The sequence below is a fragment of the Pyrgilauda ruficollis genome, unplaced genomic scaffold, assembly GCF_017590135.1.
Source record: "Pyrgilauda ruficollis isolate IOZ18807 unplaced genomic scaffold, ASM1759013v1 scaffold54, whole genome shotgun sequence".
In the NCBI taxonomy this organism is placed as follows: domain Eukaryota; kingdom Metazoa; phylum Chordata; class Aves; order Passeriformes; family Passeridae; genus Pyrgilauda; species Pyrgilauda ruficollis.
Window position 1 is genome coordinate 1,520,348 of NW_024527044.1, and position 25,969 is coordinate 1,546,316.

The 25,969-nt window shown below is 38.3% G+C and overlaps 1 protein-coding gene across 2 annotated transcripts in view; it reads right to left on the reverse strand.

Annotated features, from left to right (window-relative positions):
• The window catches only part of LDAH (lipid droplet associated hydrolase), a 109,747-nt gene that overhangs the window by 34,118 nt on the left and 49,660 nt on the right, over positions 1-25,969 (reverse strand). For both annotated transcript variants that reach the window (XM_041480973.1, XM_041480972.1), the window contains one exon: positions 3,479-3,719. In XM_041480973.1, coding sequence (XP_041336907.1) covers positions 3,479-3,719 — 241 coding nt within the window. The remainder of the gene's footprint in view (positions 1-3,478; positions 3,720-25,969) is intronic.

The window sequence follows — 25,969 nt, forward strand, 5'->3', positions numbered from 1 at the left end:
ATGAATCTGAAAGCCTTGTTTCAGGCTTCTGAGGCCCCTCCTTCCCAACCTGCTCCAACAGCACAAAGCAGACCTCCCCCTGCCCCAGGCTGCAGTGCTCCCCTGCTCCCTGACCAGGTTAAACAAACAGGGAGATTCCTCCAGGGAAGTCACAGGTTCAAGATCACAAAGGACCCACCTCATTTGGGCCAGTAAGAGGTTTTTCTTGCTATTGTGCTTATCTGTATCTTCCCTGTCATCCAGACATTAACCTCTGACCTGTGAGCCTGCCTCTTGAAAAAGCTGTGCAGTGTTTACCCATTATGTAATGTCTGTGCTTTTGTGGAAATTTTACAGAAACAAATGGAGGAAGTTTGCCAGTCAAATGGCTGGACAATAAATCCTGTCCCATGTAGATAGAATGGTTTACTGTCACTGTAAGTCTGCTACTGGCATCTGTCACCGAAAAAATGTTTACAAATTTCAGGGCACTGGAGTGCCAAAGTATTCCAGCACTGCAGGACTATACATGATTTGTAGAACTACCACCGCTGTGTTAGATAGGGGTAGCCTTGTTTTGCTAGCCTGAATAAACAGAGTGACAATGTTTCAGATAAGTCAGGGTCACTAATGTTCAATATTTTTGTCTATTCATCTCCTAAGCTCATAAATACAACTACCCAAATGCTTGTTTGTTCATCGTAATGCTTTTTCTGCCCTAAGATATCTTTGCTAGAAGTTAAACCAGGTAAGCAAAGGCCCTTCAGCCCTTTTTGCCTGTTTCTTATAGGTCCTTTATTATTTATACACTGTATGTTCCCATCCTTCCTTATAATCCATCTTCTTTACAGTCCCTGCTGTCTCTTCTCCTTCTGTGCTGTTTCCTCTTTGGGACAAGACATTCTATTATGTTCCATTTCTGGACAGTGTCATCACAATTCCTCTAGCTGTGTAACTGGGGCTTCCATATATCATCAACTATGGAGTCAGAACAACAGAAAGACGTATTTGGATAAGAAGCAGGAACAAACATAATTTGGAACAGTGGGACAATAATAGGTAATGGAATTCTTCCTTTCAGCCAAGGGCCTGATGCTGCCGCAACTGAATGAAGCTTTTCACTCTGGGTGTCAATGGGAGAAGCACTTGGTCTTAGAGTTTTGTTCTAATTACGTTTTCAAATCTCATTTCCTTTCAGAGGAGAGAAAACATTGTTGTGACTAAGCTTTGGATGTGGTAACAAATCCCTGGCAGGTTGGTTTGTTTTAACGGACGTATTAGATTTAAGGAAACTTTTACCATCTTTTCTGCCCTTAATCACAGCTTTTATTACAATTACAGTAATGCAACGGAGTTACATGCCAAAGGCAATATGTATATTTTTAATGAGTTGACATGCAACCTTCCTGGAGAGAAGAAACAACCTCATTTGCTGAATGTTTCTGAACTATATCTAGTAATTTATTAGAGGAAAAGGAAATGTTTAAAAAAGCATCTACCACAAATCCAGAGGCTTCAGCAACTCACAGATGAGCAGTCTCATAAGACACACTCAGTTGTTGTGCTAGATTTAGCAAATTTTTGCTGAATGGTAACATTTTCTATTGTCCTCAAACAATAAAAGAGAAGGTTAACAGGCAATATCCGGATGCTCAAAGATTATTAATCCACGCATGTGGTCCTGAGTCACTGGGCTGTAAAACACCATCAGTTTCCAAAGATGCAAACCAAAGGGGAATTCTGCTTGAGAGAGATGCTATCACAAGCCCAAAAGAACTAGTTGCATCAACAAGGCCTATTTATGCAAGTTTTACAAGACATTGGTTCCCAGGGGTTTTCATTCTGGTAGAATTAATTCAGGCAGCAAACCGAACATAGACAGAGAACACATCCCATGACTGAAGAGCCTTCAGCCTGGTTTCTTGCCTTAATTTACCTTACAGCCAGGACACAGGTCAGACAATGGTACACAGAGGAAATTACAACAGGCTGACAGGCATACATGAACCTGGATCATTCACCTGGGGACTAAAGAGCTCGGAGGGTCAGCCTCCAACAGCAGAACACAAAATCCGTTCTGTTAAATTATTCCTGTCGCTGCCATGTGGCCTGGGCCAAACAACACACACAAACAATGGCTGGCCATGCTTTTTTGGAGGTTAACACAGGCCAAGGACCATTTCCAACACAACTCTGGCTGTGTATAACCTGTATTTTAGAAGTAAAAGTTTATCTGTGGGGACCAGAGAAGGATTCCTGGCTTGTGGAGATGTGACCTCACAGACCTCACATACCTTTTTCTGAGACAAAACTATCAAAGGAAGACACTTGAATGCCTTGTAGCATGTAGGTATGACTGCATGCTTGCTTTCTCCTTGGTCACCACGAAACTGTCATCAATTAATAGGAACTCAAGCAACAAACTATAGGAGCTCAATCAGAAATGTGTATTATCAACCAGGAGCCTGCTTTTGTCAGGGACAGAGCACTGCAAGGGAGTGATTGTCATTATGTCCAGTCTGTACAACAAAAGTGGGGCTGTCCAGGCTGGCAGCACAAACCCATCCTGCTTTTGGTCCGTGCACCATCCTACAGTGAGCCTCCCAAACAGAGTCACAGATCCATGAAAGGCACAGCCCCTCACTGCAATCCCAGTTACTCTGGCACATCTGTTTGGATGATTAGTAAGTAAAATTTAACTGATAGAAGACAGAGCCCAACTGGAAATGTAGGAATGTGTTTTTACTACTATTAATGCAATCAAAACTTCCTTCTTGCTATTATTACTGCGTTAGCATGTCAATTCCATTTCAAATTGTTTTAAACTGTTAACTTACCAAAATACCTGGAGTATAGCAGAATTCACGTTCTGGTTTTCATTCTAAATTTAACATAATATATCTGAAATTATTCTGCTTCTTAAAGTTGTTTCTCTCGTTAGAATGTGCAAAGTATATGTACGATAGGCACATTGGAGGAGCGTTAATCTTTCTCTTTATGCCCAAAAAAGTGGTGAAATTCAGTGCATAAAGTAACTTCTATGTGTCTTTGTAGGCTGAAGGTCCTTTTCTGAATTTACCAATATTCCAATTCAGATGACAGAGTCTATACAGCTGGCTAAAACAGCTTAATAAAAACAGATGCAAAGAACTCTTTGTGAAAGTGATCACTGATTTACATTCACCATCCATTATGAATGAAATGCAAAAAGTAAGCAGACGTAAGTCACATAAAGTAGATTGTAAAAAGAGTGTTTTAATCACATGAGAAATCACGTCAGTAGTATAGGTCAGTTTGCTTAAGAAATATATATTTTGTGAAAATATTTTGTTATTTTGCCTTTAAGATTTTTTTAAAATTTACTCATATGAGATTTTCCCGTACCCATGGTCTTAATTTTAGAAAAGACCAGATCTGTTATTCCTCAAAACTCGTACTTTAATATTAAAAAACTAAATCAACATTTACAAAAATCCCAAAGATGGTTTAACACACTCACCAATGCAGTCGACACTGAAGAGATTTATAGAGGTTGTTATTGAAGACTCATCACAGGTCTTCATCCCCCGCAGTGCAAACCTCACCAGGGAGGCCTTGACTCCCTCGGGCAGGAAGGACAGCAGGTACACGGGCATGTAGAGAGCGTAGCGCAGCTTGCACAGCAGCGGGGTCATGAGCTTCCCCTGCGGGGACTGAGCCATGCGCTCGATGGTCGGGAAGAGCAGCACGGAGCGCAGCACCTGCCAGGGCAGGGAAAGCACGGTCAGGTCAGCGGGGCCACGGCAGCACAGCCCGGCCTGCAGGGCCACGCTCGCAACGACTCCCCGTCGCAATGACGCTGAGATTCCAGGCACACTGCCCCAAAGGCTGTGTGATGGGCCCAGATTCAAATGTTTAAGACATGAAGCAAACAAGTACACGGTTAGAAAATTATGTTTTATGATAAGAAACTCAGGAGGTGAGTGGCCTTTGGAAGCACCAGCAGGAGTAACCCCAGCAGAGGGCAGCAGGCAGGAGCCCTCCGCTCAGTCCCGGCGGGCTTTTTATGTCAGGAAAAGTACACTGCTCTTCATTTCACCTGGTAAACTTTCTCTAAGTAAACCAACCAAAGAAATTTAAAAATGTCAGCTGCTGTGATGGTAACTTTAAAAACTGACAACACACAGGGTTTTCAATTTGCAGCTCAATTCAGGTAAACTTGGTCAGAACAAAAAGCATACAGCCTCTTCACTACAGTGGGTACACTGGCATAAAATATTGATTTTTAGATCTTATAATGAAACAGACATTCTGAAGGTGATAATTCGTTTGTTATAATAATACACTATAGCCTTAAAATACAAAGAAATTAATTAAAATCACACCCACCCATACTAATCAAAAGTGAGTTAATACATTTACTCATAGTTATATTTCAATGCTAACATCAAGCAAATATTCTACAAGAATAACTGCACCTTTTTTCTGGAAATATTGCAATAACTTATACAGGAATAACCCTCAAAGAGACACAGCCTTACTTAACAGAAGTATCAATAAAAAAAGTAAGAGAAGATCTGGATATTGCATTGGCAGATAATAAGGTATAAACAGCTGGGCTTTCTTGGTGACTCAATATCAATAAATGTAGTTACATATGTCTGCTTAGTGTGCATCATTCTACATGTTGTGCAAATTAGACTATTATTTTTGTAAAATATATTTTACCATAATTTTCTTTACTCCCAGATGAGATGCAGCTAATGTATGCCACTACATCTGTGTGCAGCACTTCTGGTCCCAACAGCCCTGCAATGGAAGGCAGGGAATGCCACCAAGAGATGCATACAAAATCTGGGCATTGTAACAGAACAAACTGCAAAAATTCAGGAAATATAACAAAAACACAGAATCCTTTAGACTGGAGAACTGTTAGCCTAGCACTGCCACATACACAAATAAACCATGTTCCCAAGTGCCACATCTATACATAATTTAAATACCTCCAGGGATGGTGAATAAACCACTTCCCTTGGGCAGCCTATTAAGTGCTTGGCAACCCTTTCTGTGAAGGAATTTTTCCTAATATCCAATCTAAACCTCCCCTGGCACAACTTCAAGCTGTTTCCTCTTGTCTTACCACTTGTTCCTTGGAAGAAGAGACTGATCCCCACCTGGCTACAACCGTCCTTCAGGTAGTTGTAGAGCAATATGGTCCCCCTGAAACTCCTCTTCTCCACTCTCCTCCCTCAGCCACTCCTCATCACACTTGTGTTCCAGAGCCCTTCCCAGCTCTCTTGTCCTTCTCTGGACACACTCCAGTACCTCAATGTCTTTCCTGTCATGAGGGGCCCAAAACTGAACTCGGCACTCGAGGCATGGCCTCAACACTGCGCAGTACAGGGTGACAATCACTGCCCTCGTCCTGCTGGTCACTGTGTGTCTGTGCTGGTAGCAGGTCACTAATCATTTCCCTTCCGATTATGGGGGCTTCATTCTGCTCACTGTCCATGTCTGGATACTCAGAGAACAATTGGTCAGAGTCAGCTATTCATCTGCTGGCTCTTCCTGTTTGTTCCCTCATCATTCCCTGCAGCTGGAAGGACAGAGAATACTATCTGTGCTTTTGATTCCTTAACCAGTTGTCCCAAGGCCCTGAAGCCTCTCTTGATTGTCCTTGGGCTGCTTGTTGCAATTTCATTGCTGTCTACCTGAAGAATCAATAATGGATAATAATCCAAGAGCTGTACCAGGGTGGGAAGAGGGGAAGCTTTCTCTTCACACCTTTAACCCGGCTCAGGAAGGCAGCGGGCTGCTGTAAGAAGTGGGTCCATTTCCTTCAGAAGGAGTCTCCTTTGAAAATGACTCATCTTTTTTTTTTAATGGTAGCAGTTTTTATGGAAGCAGGTTGTTGACTGGCAACCTCAGCAACACCTTCAAGGCAGGTGAACCATTGTTCTGGTTACTGTTCTTTCAGAGCCTCACACCTGTTACTCCAGGACACCTGGAGAGGTGCAAAAGTCCCAGAGGAGACACACTGGCTCTGCCAGGCAGGAACTTGTCACCACTGCCCCCTGTCTCTTAAGTCACTGTGTTCAGCCAGACAGAGAGAGGGCAAGGAAACCTCTGTGTCATGCATCCTTCATCAGAAACTGTACTTCTTACAGAATTTTAAAAGCAGAATTTGAAAGAGTTATTTATATAAAAATAGAGAACTATTTTAATAAATCCTTCTGCTTTCCAGCTGATACTACTTTGGTTTGAGACAAAGAAAAATACCTTCTCAGGGAAATCAATCCTGGGCCTCTTTTTATTAAAGGCAACCCAGCAGCTGAAGTGTAGGAATGCAAAACTTTTACTAAATTACATGGTAGTTTTGTGATATTTCAGCTAGGAGCTGAACCCAAACCGTTGTGATCTAAAGCAGATTTGACCTGCGTTCCCAGGCACACTTTAATCCTTTGACATTGCAGTTTATAGATATAGGATTAGTTGCTTGGATGGCTGTACTAACCACGGAGAAAGCTGCTAAACCTTGGCAGAAAAAGCAAAAACCAAGAAAGCTGTTACCCCGTCCTGTACATTCCTGCATTTCGTAATGATCCACAAATTTAAAAGATGGAGGATAATTTTATTTAATTTCTTTTTTGCAGACAATAACAGAAAAATGTAAAATTTGTATTTCTCAAACATTTATCCACTATTTCTTAATTTACTGCTGGATTCCCAAGCCATGATCTTGAAATGTGCATTTGGCTGCAAAATTGCTTAAAAGATTTAGTTCAGCTTATTTGCAACAGAAGTGTAGATATGAGATTTAACCCATTTTGTTATAATGACACATATAATGATAAAAAAAGCATGTCATATTTGTGTCTTGAAATAAATGAAGTAGAACTATTCAGGTAAAATTAAGGAAATTAATAATATTTAAATGCTCACCATCAGTTAATAGTTTTTGGTTTTTTTACTTTTTAAATGCCTTCAATTTATCTATACACAGTTTACACTAGCTGAAATCAGGTAGATGGCACAGAATTATATTCAAGTTAAAATTTTCAGAATTATTATAAAACCAATTATTCTGAAAATAGAGGACACTGCCTATCATAAGCACCACATATTGTCACAACTATGAAGGATACATAAATACCATTGAATAATGTGGAAAGGTTAATGATCCTCTTATTTATGGAAACCCTTCTAATAATTAAGTTTCTTGAGATAACCATCAGTCAAAATATAAAAAGTATTACAAATATTTATTTATGTAGTAAAAAAAATAGTATATCCACACATATATATCTAAGTTTAGATATAATACACAATATTAACAATATTAGGGAGTAACATTCAGATTCACCTAGTTTAAACTACACCCCATTCAAAGTCCAGTAATATTTATCTGTTAAGCACATGGAAAGGCAGAGAGCTGAGCAAGAGGAGATCTGGAAGCAGAGACTTGAATGGATCCAGGGGCTACAGAAAGTTGGCTGGTGATTTGACTGAAGGCAAACACACCTTGTGTCCAGAACCTGGTGAGGGCTGTACCACCAATCCTTGACTCTGCTTTGGTCAACCCACTAAAAACAGTACAAGTACTCTCAAATTATAGTGTAATTGTCACTATTGATGATTGTGACAATCAACAGTATTTGTACAACTGGTCAATTTATTTACCAGTTATTCACTTATCATGCTATTGAACTGCGAGATTTCAACACTCAGGACAGCACTTACACAAAACTTCACTATTCAAGGCATAGATGCTCTTTTGGTTAGTCACCAAGGCAGCTGCTTCTATTTCATCATTCATTTTTAACTCTACATTTCGCAGGGCTCAAACCCTGAATGGTTCAAGGGACTACAATCTGATATGGTGTCTCAGAAATTCCACATTTTTTAAGAACCAAAAGCTAACATAACCTGCAAACTCTTCACATAACTTACGTGGGTGCCAAGGCAGCTCATACTCCCTCGTCTAGCAGTGTGTATATATCACAGAGGGAATGAAATGGTGCATGGCCTGAGCATGCATCCAGAGAACAAACCAGCCCAGAATGTTCTGCTCTTGATTCTTTCAACACACACCACGGGAGGAAGGCGTGGGGACTTCGGGAGTTTCCCTTTTGACACTGTTTATATATTTCTGTATCTAGAGCAATAAGTCCATTAACTTCAGGAATGTATGACCTGCACAGTAAATTTTAGAACACAGAGGGAAGAAAAACTACTTACTTTACAGGAAAGTGAGCTCTCAAAACAAGGAATATTAAATACTCATTCTGTAACAGCATGGTATTGACCAAGGTGCTTTGTTTAGGAAGGATCTCCAGGGAATATGATTCACTTCCCATGATCACTGGTCCATATAAATATTAAAGAATAAAGAAAAGGCTTCTAGCAAGATTCCATACATACATTCCTGTACATCCAGGCTTTCGATTGAGCTTTTATCTAAATCTATCCAAAGCAAGATGACAAAATGACAACTGAGTGTCTTCACAGCTGCACTGCATAAAGGTTATGTCCAAACTTGGGTTTGGATTTGCAGTAAAAGTTGCGAGTTGTTTTGTTTTGATTAAAATGAGAACAGAGTACAAAAAAGCCAAACCATTAAATTTACAATAAATTGCTGTTTAACACTGCACAATTTAATAGTCTCAACCACACCAGCAAAGGATTTTTGTAAAATGTTTAAATGGTTTCCGTATAAAAACACTACAAGTATGCAAATTGGATAAAGTTAAAAACACCCCCACAGTAATATTTTCCACTAGTGCCTTCTACTGAATGAGTTGAAATATATTCTTCAGCTACAATTAGAAGTTTGAGTGAGTAATACTACTTGTTTAAGGGACTGGTAAATGACAGTGCTGAGAATGTAAAATCATGCTTAAAAGCTGGATGCCACTTACAACCAGTACTCAAAGAAGACTCAATTTTCAGAGCAGTTAAGTCCTTCAATGCCAACAACAGGAGGTCAATGTTTTTGAAATCAGCCAGTTTTGATTACAGAAGAAATGCTGTTTGCAGACTCAGTACCTTCAGAGCTCACACACCCAGGGCCTGGAGAGGGCTGTCATACCATGCCACCTGCTCTTAATACAGAGAGACATTTTGCTAATAGAAATAAAATAGGAGAGAAAAGCAGTCAGGATGGGAAAAGGCAGACGCTGACCAACAGAAAAGAGCAAGAGCCATTCCAAAGACTTTTTTTCAGAGGAGGCTCCAAGTAGATGAATACCCTAATTACAGCCATGCTTTCTCAGTCCTGTCCCTTGGATCTCAATGAACAGACCGTCCCTGCCAATGACAGAACACAGATACGCTCAGATATCTCTGTCAGAGCCATAAAATAAAAAGACTCTGGTCCACTGAAGAAAAGACCAGAAAGTGAAACTTCCTCAGAAATAAATCACTGGCTCACTCTGCTTTAATGGCAGAAGCAGTGGTTGCTGGAGGTTTTCATTGGGTTTTGAGCAGGGAGGTTTTTGGAAAGCACTTGCTCCTGCTGCAGAACCTGTTCTGGATCACCAGGATGGCAGAAATGGTTGATACCATAACCACCACCAAAAAATCACAAGGTTCAGATTCCACACCATTTATGCATTTCAGATCCTACACGGAACTCAGACTTCAAATCAGGGGGCAGAAGGAAGGAAACAATCCGTGATGTGTTACATCAAGAGTCATTGCACCATCCGGTGCTCAGTAATGAGTGCTCAAGCATGGCACTGCACCCACACAGCCAGCTCTGGAAAGAAAACAAGTGAGGAAGTTTAATTTAAAATTCCTTCAAAACCCTTCAAAAAGCAAGAGCTGCTTCTCTGTCAAAAGCAGCACTTCTTTTGATACATATTAGGTCACCCCATGTATTAGTTTGTTATTCCCCTCTTGTGTTGGCAGAAGAGAAACTATTATCTGTCAGGTGAAACCTAGTAAATTTCTCAAAGATAACATAATGATGCACTTAATGGTAATCTACAGTCTACTCTTGACACAGAATGGCACATTAATCACACAATTTCTTCTACTCAGTATGCAGAAACCTGCAGGCAAAACAAGGAGGATCAGGGAAGTATTCTGTGCTTTATTGCCACAGCTGTGCCGAGCAGATTTCCAAGAAAACGCACAAGAAAAACCAGATAGTGTTGGCTTAGGCTGTCCTCTCCCCACAGCAGGACCTGCTGGGCTTGCCCATTCACTTTGCTCACTCATTAATGTAATACATAAAATACAGAGTTCTACTTTAAAATCTTCAATAATTTCTTCTTCGTTTGTTTAAGATGTCATTTGGTTTCTGTACCAGTGAACTCTGTCACAGCTCAATATCAACAAATCCACAGGATTTCATGACAGCAAAAGAGCTAAAGAATGGACACAAATGACAAAACACTTTTTTTCTCCTGGTGTGAAATCAAAACATACTGTATGCATTTTCTTCTACTTTACCCTACGGATCTCCTGTAATTCTAAACAAATGTTTGGCATATTAAAGAGGTAAGAAAACAAATATCTCAAACACAGTTAACAGAAGATCTTATAACTGTTATTTCAAAGTGCTTTATAAGAATTAAGCACCACAGAGAAGTCTTAGCATGCTTTTTATGGACAAACAAACTGAAATTTGTGAAGTTAGATGACTCCACACGAAAATATACACTGCAAAAGCAAGAATATTTTACACAACTGTATTGTAAATTACAATTCTCTGCTCTAACTGAAGGTTACTCTTCTGGGTAACCAAACTGTTCTGTAAAACAAAATGGTAAAAAATTGTAAATAACCAACATTTTGTAGGAAAGTTTGTATTTTTTGTTACAGATAATGTCATGGTGGCTTAGTTCACTAGTGGCTGCTCAGTGCAAGAGAATCTTCTGTTAACATCTTCTGTGGACCCCTCCCAACATACAGGGTCTACAGGACAGGACAGAGGAATGTGCATTTGATTTCAAAGTTTCCTTCAAAATTTTCTACATTTCCTGTTTCTTAGTGTCCAAATCTTCCCTTTGTGTCCTGGCATCAGAAGCATTCTATTTTTTTCTTTCTAGACTCTTAATTTCATTACATAATTTCTGTGAGATTAAGTGACAGAAGGAAAGATTTTTAAATTTTCTACAAAATGTCTTCTTCTATGAGGCACATAACATGCTCCCTGAAGAGCTGAATTTGTTTTCCAAACAAATGTACAGTTAGTATATGCAACTCTGTGAGCATGCTGGTAAAACTAAACAACACTCTTAAATTCTCTGACCAGTTGAAGGAACTCTTGCTCCCTAAGAAAAACAGACTTTTTGAGTGTCACCAAGAGCATCATATTCACATTTGTCAGCTCAACTTCACTAAGGATATTTGAATTTTCTTAGTTTAAGAGCAAACTGAATCAAGGATCCAGGATTGATCACAGGACCTTCTGGTAGAATTCCACAGGCATAATGAGGATCCAGCTAGGGATTGAGTTCTTGAAGGGAATCAACACATGCAGGGCTGTGAAGGCACATGGAGGACGCACAGACACTCAAACAGGCAGAAACTCTCAGTGTCTGAAGAAATTACTCTTCAGCAGAACTACCTGATGCCATCTTCAAACAAACAATGACCCAGTTATTGTTTTCATGTAGGCGAGAGTACAGCAGTGTAAATGCAACAGGACAGCAGCAGAGAGCAATGATCCTAAGGATGAACATGATTTACAAGGTCAGGATGCTATTTTCCTTTTACATAGACACATTTGCACCCAAACAATATTGCCAAAGATATAAAACATGAGTACGTAAAATCAAATGAATTTTTAAGGACTGAGCATAAAAGCATGCAAGCAGTCCACAGATCCATTTCCCACATGAACTTTGGATTAAATTTTGCTTGACAACTTCAGTGCCTTTACCTCTAAGGCATTAGGCTTTGGCATTGCCTTGGGCATGTGCCAAGTCCAACATACGCACACACACACGTGCACATACCCAGGTACATGCTTCTAATTCTTCCCTGAATAAATACAGCAATACCTGGAGATCTCCATCCAGCACTTTGGTTACATGAATATTAATGACATCTTATGCTAAAAGAGCAAATTCATAAATACAGTAAAGCATGCATACATGCACAGAGCTGAGCTGTGCCAGAAGAGCAGTATGACAAACAGTTCTCTTTGTCAGTACAGCAATAACCTGAGCTTTATCAGAGCAGAGGCACTCATTATTGACTAGCTTGCATGGTTTTTTTCCCCTTGTATGTCTTCTGTAAATAGAAAGAGGTGAAACCAGCACAAAAAATGTTATCTCCTACCATGTGATAAAACCCATGTTTTCCAGTCTGCATTGTCACCTCAGTACTGGTAAGTGAAACCGGGCTAGGGCCTGGGCTCCAAGATCAACACCTTTTAGTATGTTCTCTGGCAGGATTCTGGTCAAAGCCAGCTGGACATCTGGGCACAGGTCAGAAAACAGTGTAGGCCAGGGAATCTTCTAAATACAATACAAGTCTGTGAAGCAATCAAGTTTGGGTCTCGGAAGGCTTCATGCCTGGAATCTAAGCTGTATTTTGCCATTTGCTGTCAGGAGCCACAGGGTGGGCCCTGGTATGTTTTATACAAAAAAGGAATTTAAATACAATTCCTAACAAATTTACCTCAATCAGTCAGAAATACCTTGGACTTTTCAGTGATATTTAATAATCCGTTTTGTCTACATGAGATTCTAAACACACTGTGGGGCAACCTTGACAAGTATATAAAGATCTCCCCGCTGTTATCAAGGGATCATTCATCAGATGCTCAGCAAGGAAAGAACGGCCCATCACTAACTCTGTATGTGTTTACAAACACAGATATTAAAGGTATCTGCTGAAATTGCACCATGAAATGGTGGGAAAATAACTGAGAATAAATCTTTGCCCTTTCAGAGTCCATCTTGGTTCAGTGTTATCCAAGTTCACTACTGATTCTAAACTGAGGTGCCTGAGATAGGAGTTAAATCATCCAAGACTCCCAACTGAAGTCAGTCATGGACAGATCCTCAAAAATACCAAGTGATCTAAAACCACTTCCTAGCAGAATTATCTGCTTGCCACTAATTACAGAGGACCTACAACTTCTAACTAGAGCTTCATCACACAGAACAAAACGAGACCCCTCCTCCAGGGAGAATCAGCAGGGCACGCTTCTAAACAATATTTTGAGGGAAACAAAATGCTACCATTAAGCAGTATCTGAGCAAGTGTTCTCTAAAGAGCCCATCCACAGCAGTGTATGATCTCTAGCACTGAAAACACTGTAAATACACTGGCGCCTCTTAACACGGCAATGTAAGAAGACCAGAATGTATTACTTACTTCTGTAAAAACTGAAAATATGCAGTAATTATGATATCAGCTGAATGTTTGAAGATTTGATCTTCACATTGCAGATAGGCAGTACAAGACAAGAAGCTACAGGTATTTCATACTGACTGTCACTACCTCTTTTGTAGCTAGACTGCAGTTTCCATGGACATGGTGCTACAGTACATGCCAAACCACCTTTCTGAGATACAACTTGGGTGTCTGTTTTATAATGTTTAAGGTAATTTTCCTAAGCAGAAGTTCAGAAAATATGTGTCCACTAACAAAAGCCCAAAACAAGACCCACATTGACCCCATTCCTGAACTGGAAAGTGGTGGTATAATAATGAGGTTAAGTTAAATTTGGTATTTTAATTATTCAGCTCACAGAACAAACTCAGAAGCTATTATTATTTTTAAATATGCCAAGTAACAAAAATCTAAAGCATGAATGAGTAGCAAAAATCCTGGCAAGTAATACAGTGGTAAAGACACATGGGAGATGCAAGTTTGCAATATGATATGGTGCAGAAAGCACCATAAGAGAGAAGCTCTGCAACTTCACACTACACACAGTGAGGAAATACATCACAAATACCAGAGGAAGCTCTGCCTCTGGGAGATAATGCACATTGCATCCTGTGCTCTACATCCTAAATGGAAAGATTTCAACCAAGAGTGAGCCACAAATACAGCCTAAAATTAACAAGGGGCTTAGATGATAAAATTTCTGGAAGAAGTTATATATAGAGAAAAAAACATGAATTGTACAGCAAAATAGGAGCAAAAAGGTAATGGGGTGGAGAATCATACTTACACACATTTTTAAGGGCTATAACTGCAAAGGATACTCAATAATATTCTAGGTGGAACAAGTGACATAAGTAAATGTGATGGAAAGAAATGAAAAATCTAAAATGCTAAAGCAGGTATCAGGAGTCTGTATTGACACAAATTTTTATGCTGCATCAAGGTATAGTGTCCCAGCTGTAGAACTGTTACTAGCAGGAATGGTGCAAGAAAGAGAAATGCCCCCTTACATGGATGTACAGACAGCCTGGACTTCCCAAACCAGAACATTGTGTCAGGGGGCTGTAAAAAACTAGTTAACATAAATCCTGATGATGTTACTTATATATTCAACTTTTCTCATGCAAGTACATTGTCCTGGGACTGCATATTACAGATGTTGACTAAATGAATGATGAAAAGCAAATGTGTTGACTTAAAAAGTGAGGGTTTTTCTCCCCTCTATTCCTTCTTTCTTGTAAATGTTTAACACATTCAAAAATTAAAAATGTATTTATGTTTCAGTTATATAGCAAGCTGGCAGAATGTCTGCAGAGTGGTTATGCTCAGGAAAGAAATATATCCCTTCAGGAGGAGAAAACCAATTACACATTATTCTTCAAGCTTTCACCCTTCCTCCAAAAAAAAAAAAAGAAAAAATTGGGAAAAAAGTGAAGTTGAGAACACCATGGAAAAAATACTTAAAATTCAAAGTATTCTGTTAATAAGATGAACTTTTCAACACTCCAGCACAAGATTGATCATTAAACCCAGTCCACAACCATTTTGTATTTCCTTCCCATCAAGCTGTAAGAAATCCTCCAGCACTCAATGACATATTTTATGATGCTTTGGAAAAAGATCCAAACCCCCAAAATTGATGATACAGCATAGGATGAGAAGATGGCAAACTAACAACACTATCACTCTCATGGGCCCCCTTTTCTAATATGGAATTCATTAAATTAAAATATTTTTAAAAGCCTAGGAAAGGATTTTTTTTTCAGCCTAGAGAAAATGCTACTGAAACAAAATACAGAGATCAGTGTTGATGGAGAATTCCTTTGTGATTTCAAATACTCAATGAATTTTACTGTGAGCATGTAAACAAGGTCTACAGTGTTATAGGGAGCACTGTATATGCTCTCTACCTGTGGTCATTTTTTACTGCTTCCAAGGAAGGCAGATGAGGGCATAATCTGATGATGAGGGCACAGAAGCTATACTTAACATCAGGATGAAAAATATTTGGGGGACTATGGGAAAGACCATAAACAGCTTAGGTATAATAATAATAATTAAATTTCATAAACATATATATATATACACACACACACATATATACACACATATATATATACACACACATATATACATATAAATATATAGACATATACGATATTTACAATATCTATGTGGTGCAAATCTACAGTCACCATAACAGATGTACTCTCTTAGCTTTCTTTACAGTCCTTTCCATTAGCTACTCACATCCTAAGCTCAGGCTGGCTGTGTGACGAGGGCTGTTTCCTGTCCAAGTGCTGTTTTCCATTTACTTTGATGTCTCTGCCTCTTGGTGTCTGATGCACTCTCCTTTTTTCAAAATTAACTTTATGTCTTTATAGTTAAAATTACTTATAGCATATTCTAATAGATTGGGATATTCAATTCAGCTTGAGGAGGAGACCACTCTTGTTTCTGTTTCATCACAGGTACAGCCCATGCAGACCCTTCTCACCTCTAAAAAAACTTCATCGCTGTTACTGACCTTAAGGGAGGTGGTCAACTTAGACAGGTCTCCATCATTCTGATTTATAAAAGAGAGAACTTCAGAGACTACAACAGGCTGCTTCAGGACAACACAAATTCATATAACCACATATCCCATGGTTTTAGCTACTCCTATCAGGATCTATGCATGAAGTATCAGCTATATCAGCTCTTCATGAAACAGTGTATATAGATATATACTTCCTGGAAGGTTTCTCTAAGAAAAAACATACATATAAATCTTCCTGAAAACCTCAGAAGTGTGTTGTTTCCAAACATTTCAATAGCACTAACTTCTTTCAAGATACAAGGTAATGAAAGATATAGGGCACACTGAGACCCATCTTGTGAAACTGGGCATAATCCTCACAACTTCACAATGCTCTACAATGGTACCAACTGTTGCAAAATATAAGGTCATACTTGGATTTTTTTTCAGGGGAATTAAGTTGTACGGGCAATGCTGACCTTAGTGATATCGGACGAAGTCACTATTTGCAAATGGCACAAATGTAAGCCAAGCAACAGTTAAGTAAATCTAAGGAAACTTCCTTTTTGTGTAAGCTGGTTCATATTTCCTGACCATAAGGTTTTTTGGTACCTTCCTTTTAAAGCAGTCAAATGTAATATGGTGGATCACAACAAACTGAATTTTATGTTATTTAACTTTTGCTTATTTTTTTACTATTTTCTTTCAGCTTCTACCTGATGATATATATAGCAAGTAAAATTTGCATCTGTTTAAAATACTCTACAGTGATCACATGGTTTTTCCATGTCCTGGCACCTTTTTTATTTAACATACATTATCCAGTTTTATTTGAAGTACACCTATAAGACCCCAAGCCTCCAGTGCTTCCTGGCAGTTCCACTTGGATGGAAACAAAATTCAAGGACCAGCATTTTTGTTAATGTATTTGTATTTCAAACCATGATCTCCAGTGTAATGACAAATACAGTGCTGGGTACAATGATTACATCCTAAGGTATGTGGATCTGAATGTCATTTGCACCAAGGTGAGGTGTGACTAAATTTATGTCTACTTTAAGGCCACTTTCCACTTGACTTAGCATAAATTTGATTCTGAGCCTTATGCACTGGAGTCCTGCATCCAGCCTCATTGGATTCTCCATATGAAGAGTCCTGGTAAAACATGAATCACCATCAGGCTTCTACAGTATTAACTTTGTGCAGGATTATTAGAAGAATAGTAGAAGTTGCTCTGCGGAGTTTAATTACAAAAGAACTGAAATGGGACAAAGGCAACTGAGGATAGGCAAGTGAGAGGCATGGAAATCTCAGCAGTATCCAGCTACAGCTGCTGAGAGTAAGAAATCACCTTTGACAACAGCGATCACAAGCACAGTAAGCAAAAAGAAGAGCCCTAATGAGACTGTGCCCAATGTCCCTTTGAGTACTCCTGCTGCTCTGTGACTGCACCTACAGTACAAGTGGGTGTGTGATATTGCTCCTGTTGAAACTAGGGGCAAAATTTTCAAAGATTTCATATGTCTTAATTCTGCCCCATGAATAAATTATGATCAAAGGATTATTTCCCAGATATTAAATGTGACAGCCTACACTCCATGTAGATAAGACCAAAGACATCATATTCCCAGCTCTAGAACCCAATTCTCTCTTATCTGTTCTTGGATAGACAGATGAAGACCATGGCTGCCATAAAACACTGATCATGGTAGTTAAGAGATTAATCTCTTGGATTGACAAGTAAATTGAGACCTTTGACAATTTCCTTTGAAATAAATACACTTTCAATCACACCTTTCAGCAGGTATCAATATTTTCTGTGTACTTTACTTCCAATGCTGAAACCTGTTTTATAGCAATAGGAGAGGGACTTTCCATACCTCACCTTACAACTGGGTCATGGCACAGGAAAAAACTATCTATTGCTTCACATTACTTGAAATATTTTCCAGTAAGAAGTACTCCTAGAATTTTTCCAACTGAAGCTCGGAATTCTGTTAAATACACAAAAGTCTCAGAAGTATTCTCTACAGACACTGCAAACTATTTTTCAACAGGTCAGCTCTACATACTGAACTATTTGCAAATTATTAAAAATATAAAAATATTAAACACACAGACTGTTCATTACATTTATAAGTCTCACAGGGCTGAAATGCAAATTACTCTGTACTACAAATATTTGGGTAACTGAAAACTAGCCCAAAATGTTTGAATTTAAAAAAATAGCTTTTTTATGGGTTAAGGTAATAATGAGAAAACTGTTCTCCCAAAAATCTGTATCTTATTGTTGGACTGAAAATAGTTTAATAGAGAAAATATTCATTGACAGGGTAGTATTTTACATAGAGAATTAAGCCCCATCAAAGTGGGCAATGTCATTCCATCTACAAGAGAAGTGCCAAAGGAGACGGCCAAAATTTGAAACGGTGTGATAATACCAGCAGGGATGGATTTGTTGCTATTATGATTAAAGCATATAAACAGAAGAAGATTAGGAGGGGTGAGAGTGAAAAGAGAGGAAGAATAGTTTATTGGTTGGAAGAAGGGCAGGGAGAAGCTTATGTTGGAATGCAGTGTCACAGTTACACACCATAAAGCTTTCAGTTGCTCCCATTACATGAATGTCAGAATGCAGCTGCCACTTTCCAGCAGAAATTCTTTCCGTTTTCATTTTGGAAGAACAGGGTGGGTTATTTTTCAGTGTAGCACTCCCGTGAGATCACCACATTGCATCTACAGGTACCCTTATGGCACAGGCACTGGCAAATGTGACCTTTGTACATATGCTCAGGCACATTTATCACTTAGGATGAACCAGCAACATACCCTTAAAGTGAAGAGGTCGCTCGACCAAAAGAAAACATTAAGAATCAGACTTCGTGTTGTCATGAACCAACTGCTTTCACAGCCATAGATGTACAGCCATACCTACCAATAAATCTCAGTGACAATCCATTCAGTTTAAGGAAATGGGGCTGAACAAAGTAAATGAGAAACCAGCTTTACAATTATAATCTCATTCTGCTGATGAAAAGGAAAGGCCATGATTTTCCATCAGTGCCTTGAGATCCCTGGACTTCTGTTTTTAAGTGCTCCACTCAAGACATTTGGAAGGGGTTTATTTTACCACTCACTTAAGCCAGCCCTCAAAAAGGCATCCAGTCAAACCAGATCCATAGTTCTACTCAGCTCAAAGGGTTAGGAGTTAGACAAGCTAAGCTGGTATTGAATATTGGAAGGAGTTCAGGCCCCTACCATTTTAACTAACTGAAGTCGCTTAGTGGCTTAATGATGTACCCTGGAGAAAGAAGAACAGTGCCTTGTGATATCAGTGAAAAACAGGATGAGTGAGTCAGGAAGTATACACTGAGCAGAACGTCATATTTTTGTCAGAGAATGAAAAGAAACTATGAATATTTACGGTTTGAGAGAGAACTTATGTCCCAAATTCTTGTCAGGGTATCAGAAGAAGATAAAAAGAGAGAAGGGAGTTAGGAATTCTCTCAGTCAGTTAGTTTTTCCATCCTTGCTTTCATCTTTCCAGAACTGTAAGGATTTTAAATAGTAAGGGAAAAGTAGAAAATTCCTTCCTTTGCAAGACTACAGACTACTGCTAGCCTTAATTATTATATTGAATTATTATAATTATTATTATAATAATTATTATAATTATTATATTGAATTGAATATATGCAGGAATCTGCTAAGAGAGAAAAATTATCATATCTAATTTATCACACAAATAAAATTGGTCATCAGGAAAGTAAGGGTTTTAGTGCAACTGAGAACAAGAATTTGCAGAACATCTTTCAATTGCCAGTGCCAGGTAAAAAGTCTGAGCTATACCAGCTGCCATTAAAGGTCGCAATTTAAATTATATTTATTGAGAACTGTGGTTTGTACCGTCCATTTCAGTAAAATATATTTGCAGTAGTCATACTACTGTTTTAAAACAGAGGAGCAGAAATTCAGTGTTTTCAAGAACAATTAGGACTCAGTGAATCCTGCTCCTTATACAACACTATGCTTTGTTTTGGAATTTGAAATGGAGCGGAATGTTCTTAAAATTTTCCAGTGACTAAAAGTGTTGAAACAAAGTTATTAAAAGCATATTTTTATTAACATCAATTCAACTTCCTTACAGGACTTCAAAGGTAATAAGTTAATTAAACACGTTGTCCTTCCTGGACTTCTGCTAAAATGTATACTTAACACTAAAATCCACATAAAAGAGCAAACTGCAATGAGTTTTTTTCACAAAATGCCATATATAAGTAGACTTGCATCCAAACACCAGAAATTAAGTATTTCAAACACTTACACATTGAAACAAATAGAAAAGGAAGTGGACTTCTATTATGTTTAGTTTTGGAGATAGCCTCAGTCACAAGAGTACAGATGGGGATTCGTAACAAGAAATCTAGGGCTTGATTTAGTTCCCTGAAGAAAGGTTTGTGGTCATGGAACACATCCTCAGGTATCTGAAAAGATTCATGGTGGCATTGGCAAAAACTCCCCTAAAATAATCAGCAATCACTAAAGTGGTACAGAAAAAAAATTCTCCAGTATTTGCCTGAACCTAATTCCACAGGGTATTAAAAATGCCTTCCATGCTACGGATGTGCTATCTATCTCAGAGATGTTATAACTGTTTTGTATGAAGTTTGTGTCCTTTCACTCCTGCAGTGAACCCTTCAAACAGGGCAAACCACTCTTGGGTAGAAACCAATGCAGCAGAAGTATTCCTAGGCTTCACCATGAATCATGTGCAATGAACAAATGAACAATATGGCAGAGTAGGAAATATTTGTAATTCCAACCCTGTTCATCCTCAGTAACCTCTTTTATAAAAATTCTAAGCCAAGTCCTTCCTCATTGTTTGAGCAACTGTACCACATATAACATGAGGCAAGAGCTGACAAAGTAGCTCAAATTCTTTGCTGAGGGCTCTAAATTGGCAGTGAAATCCCATTTCAATGTAGAACTTCTAGGAACAGATATTGGTTACTAGAGCTAAAGCTGAGCTCGAAGTGTAACTATGTTTGCAAAGTCTATGTTTAAAAACTCCACAATATCCCTTCATCTACTCCTTTCAACTCTTTAATGTCCTAACTGGCTGTGTTCTCCTTCACCTACTATTAAAACTGCATGAGAACTGCTAGATTTTTGGCTCTGTTGTCTTCCGTAAGAGCACATCGTTTGCTGTATAAAAACATAAAAAATTTTCAAGCTATGTGCATGTGCAACATATACTGAATTCCAGTCACTTGGTCCAGTTCTCCAAAGAGATGACTCCCTGATTTTCAAGAGCTATGTGCACACATCTGCAGAATTTCAAAAGATCTCACCTCCCAGCATAAAATGTTCTTTGGGAAATCTGGCTTGCAGAAGGGTGTTGAGTTGAGCTCTTCTTAAAACATAAATCCTAATTGGTTTTGAAACTCACTTCTTGCTTTCAATTCCCTCATTTTTATACAATAATTTCAGTTACGACAATATGAATCTAAATTTCTGGAGATTCAAAATAACAAGATTTTATTAACAAATCTGTAAAAATTCACAATACTTAGTAAATCCTGTTATTCTGCCATTTACCATTTTAACCATCTTTTTATTTTTAGTCCTTCATTTCCGCCTCATTCTCATGTTTTACTTTGAATTCCTGATGAATGATCACAGATTTCACATTTCAGTTTATTTTTCTTTCATTTCTGTTTGTACATTTGGCTACTTTAATGTTTTTTAACTTCCTAGAAAAAATAATTTTTATAGGTGTATTAGAATTTTGACTGCATACACTTGAAATCAGATGTTTCATTAGCAGAAATAAACACAATGTTATAAAAAAAGTCTCTTGAAATAAAAATGATTGTTCTTATGTTTTACTTCTTTGAATCATCACAGATCAAAATCTTGCTTTTCATATTGATTCTATATTTAACTGAGTAGTAAATCAGTATATGAAACAAGTTAAGAGAAGTTGAAGTTTCAGTGAACATTATGAACAAAACAGTTTTTCACAGAAAATTTTGGGAATTAAGCTTTTTCTTAGGCCTTCTGATCACAGGCTTATGATGCAAACAAGGAAATCTTAGGGCAATGTTGTTATTAACTCTTAAAATGTGATCAGTGTTAAAAACAGATACTATTATTCATCTGCTTGGTAATTACAAGCTGACAGATACAGCATTGCTGATTTTGTCAAGCCTGTCTTTGAATTGCAACAATTGTCACTCTGCTATTTACCAATCTCATCTCATCTTCAACACTTCTGGAAGGCAAATTTTCTTGACACAGGAGAGTACTGAAGTATATGTAATCCATTATTCCCCATAAAGATCTAGGATTGAGCAGGTGATACCTACCTGCTTCACCCAAGGTACACTATGGATACACATGGCAAACTGTTCAAACTTCAAACCTCCCTCAGGCATGTCACATCTTAAAGAGTTGGCTCACCTTCAACAAGGTTTATCTTATTTCATTTTAAGTTTCTTAATTTTTTTTTTTTCTTTTGCGTCCTTGAGAGACTTCACATTCTTTTGTTTGCTGTATTACAAGGTGGGGTTGTTTGCCTGTGAAGTAATTTCTAGCAGACCTACACAGCACATGGCAATGAATAGTGCCTGCTCCTACTGGCAAAGACTGTGTCCATTGAGGGTTTCACAAAAGAGCTGTCTGCCTGTTGACTGCTGCATTTTCTTACAGCTTAGATTTTTAAAGCTTTTTTTTAAAGGGGAAAGGTAGAAGACAATATAACTGGATCCCTCAGGGTTAGGGTCTGTCATCAAGCCAGTGAAAATAATGGTTGCTAGCAGTCTCTTGGGTGAGCTGACACTTTCAACCTGATTCCGCGGTTATCGGCCTTTCCCCGATGGTGTTTTCAAGGTTTGTTGAAATTTTAAATCCAAGCCTTTTATGACTGCCTCAGTTAAATATTATTTCCCTTAAAAACCTTTGTTTGCCATGAACCCATCTCCTTACTTTGCAGCCTCCCATCCGAACAGAGAGCATATTTTATATTTGCCTTAGCTTTTCAGGTGAAGATTTTTTAATATTTTCTTTTTTAGGAAAAAAAAAATCTTTCTACAAATCTTCGTAGCAACTTCTTTGATGCTTCAAAGATACAGTATCCTATTTATTTTATTTGGTGAGATTTAATAAATCATCTGCACTACTTCTCTCTTCTTCCAGGTCAGCGAGCTGCAGAATGTTTGCATATGCCTCACCTTCCTATTGCTGCTTTACTGCCTGCTCCATCAGAATTACTGATACTGCCTGAAGCATCATCCAGAGTTGTGAAGTGGATTTTGCAGGCTCTGTAATGTGTAAGCTGTCAACTAAAGCAAATTTTATTCCAATTGCTGTCTCAGACCACCTGGGCTTCCTTGTATATGCTTCCAAAGACTTGATACACCAAGAACTGATAGAACTGCCAAATCTCTCTCTCATAAAAATAATCCAACTCAGAGACCCACTTAAAACATCCATAAAGTTAAATTAACACACTCATCTCACTGAAGACAGCTGAACTTGGATTCATGTTTAAATCTGTGCATAATTGTGTCAAAGTATTTTCTTGCTTCCACAACATGTAAAGGGGGATGAAGGTGGGTATATATGAGCCCAATGCCATTTGCTTGTTCTTTTAATATGCATTTCATTTATATGGATGGATGAACGGAAGAAGAAAACAACACCAGACTCAGTTTAGTTTTGTATCATGGCCTAGAAATTCATAGTTCTCTTCACAAGATACACATTTATCTGAAATGTACACCAATTCCCTTGTGAAGTCTGCTAAGCATAGCAATCTGGTTTTTTCCCCTGTATAATAATTTTACAAATATTTTCGCTGAGTTTGTGTTACTGAAAGTCTTTTACCCATTTTATTTTTTATGCTGATTTTTTTCACTTTTTCATTTAGGCCTGCAACTAACAAGAAATGAATATATTTATTACTCCCTCTCTCAATAGATATTTTTCTATTTTATGCAGCCTCACTGTACTTTTCAAAATATCTGAGATAAGCTTACTGTTGAAAGGGAGCATTCAAGGTGGTTAAAAATAAGCATATTTTATAATAGACAGTGAGACCATTGGAAGTTCATTCACCAAGACAACAGCTATTTAAACTGACTTTGTTTAAAGTACCATGACATCTAATTTAGGTAATCAACATTGGAATCAGATGCTATTATATCAAATGAAACTTTCAAATATGGAATAAAAATTTATATTCCTTTTTCTCTCATGAGCGGTTATATTTTCATCTTTTCTCTCCTTCCAAAAAGCACCAGAACTTCTAGTCATAATCTGCTACATTACCACCCTTTCAGAAGATGTTTTTTGTAATGGTGACACCATGAGTATTGGATTACATATTTAGGTTCTAATCTCAGCAAAATAGAAACTGAATGACTGTCACTGCTTTCATATATTCTTCCTCACTTCCTTTAATCCTGCTAAAAAGATTCCCTATTATCTCAAAGGTCAGACATGCTTAGTAGATCCTGTACTGTTAAAAAAATCCCCCTCTTTCAATCTCACAATCTCAAAGATCCTGTAGATTTCCAGAAGTTCCAGAGTAAAGAACTTTGTTTTCTTGTGGAAGTACCCATATTTAAAAACATGGTAGATTTCTCTTTCCTAGCATTATGAAAGTGCTTCCCATACTCACAACCAAGTGTTCAACAACTGAAACTAAATAATCAGTATGAGCACAGAAATGATGCATCAGGGTTTCCAAGTTAGGAATCAGTTTTATGCACAACTATTCCAAGTTCTATGGTTTTAGCTATCATTTATGAAACCAACAAATTCCAGAAATACCCAATATTTCTTCACACCAGTGAGACAGTAGCAATGCATGGGTTTGATTTACATATTCAGAAATTTAATTTGTTTAAACTGATAGTACTCAGTGGTTTTACACTCTTCCTCTTCAATGAGTTTTACAGGAAGAGCAATACTTATATCGTACTCATTAACAAGAGTTAATTTACTACCACAAAGGTGTTAGCATTTCAAAAGCATCACTACAAATGAAAGAATAGTGCTGTAAGAGATTGAATTTCACTAGCAAGGAAACTTGTCAATCTTTGATTAAATTAATGATCAAATGGAGTGTTTTAGGAAAACAGTAAAGTACAAGGAAATCCTCCAAGTAAGGATTTGCATTTTAGAATAGAATGCCTGGAGGATGTAGCACATTTATGGGTCAGATGCATGTTCCAACAACTGAGAAAATAATTTTGTCACTAAGCCTCATTTTTCAGTTCTGTTGTCTGAATAAAGAGCGAAGAAGATTATGAGGTTAAGAGCAAGTATCAAGGAAGCTGTACATTACTGCAGTTTTCCATCTTCACAAAGTGAGGCTGATTTTTTTCCTTCCCAGTGCCAAAATTTTTTAGCAGTCTGGCAAAATCTGGATGCTCTACTTCCCACGGAGAGGTGAATGTTAAGACTTGAAGCCCACCAAGACAACTGGAAAGTGTTTGTGGTTATTCATGAGCCAGAAAACACAACAGCCAGGAATTACTCTGCAGCTTTTCACTGAACGGGAGGGCATGGGATGGTCTGTGCTCACATGTATGAGTCTCCTCTGGCCTACAAACAGGATGTCAGCATCCAAACTAACTACTGGGAATGGTCCTGGACCTCAGCCAAGCCCAGAACCATGCGAAGGTGCTGCTGGGAGTTGCTGCTTACTTTGGGCCAGAAAGCCACTTAAAGACAAGTTTAAAACATCACTGTCCCATTGCTGAAATCTGTGCCATAGCCCCACTTAGTTACAAGTATGGATGCAACCTGTGTGCCCTCCTCTACTAATCAGACTTGGTTAAAGGCACCAACCCAAGTTTGTGTTAATGGATCTCCTGAAGGAACACTCAATGGAAGCCTGCCTGAGAGTCAATGGGAAAATAGGGATGGGCTCCAAAACTGAATTCATGCTGGAATAAACTGGCAATTCCCATTTCATTTCTACTAATTAAAGAGAAAAGCATTATCTCACACAAGTCTAAGGAAAAAATGCAGTACCCCATTTAGTTGCAGAGCACAGAAGCCCTAGATAGCAGCAGCATTTGGGTCCAAAAAAGGGCAATAAAGCTGGTAAAGAGTCTAGATAACAAGTCT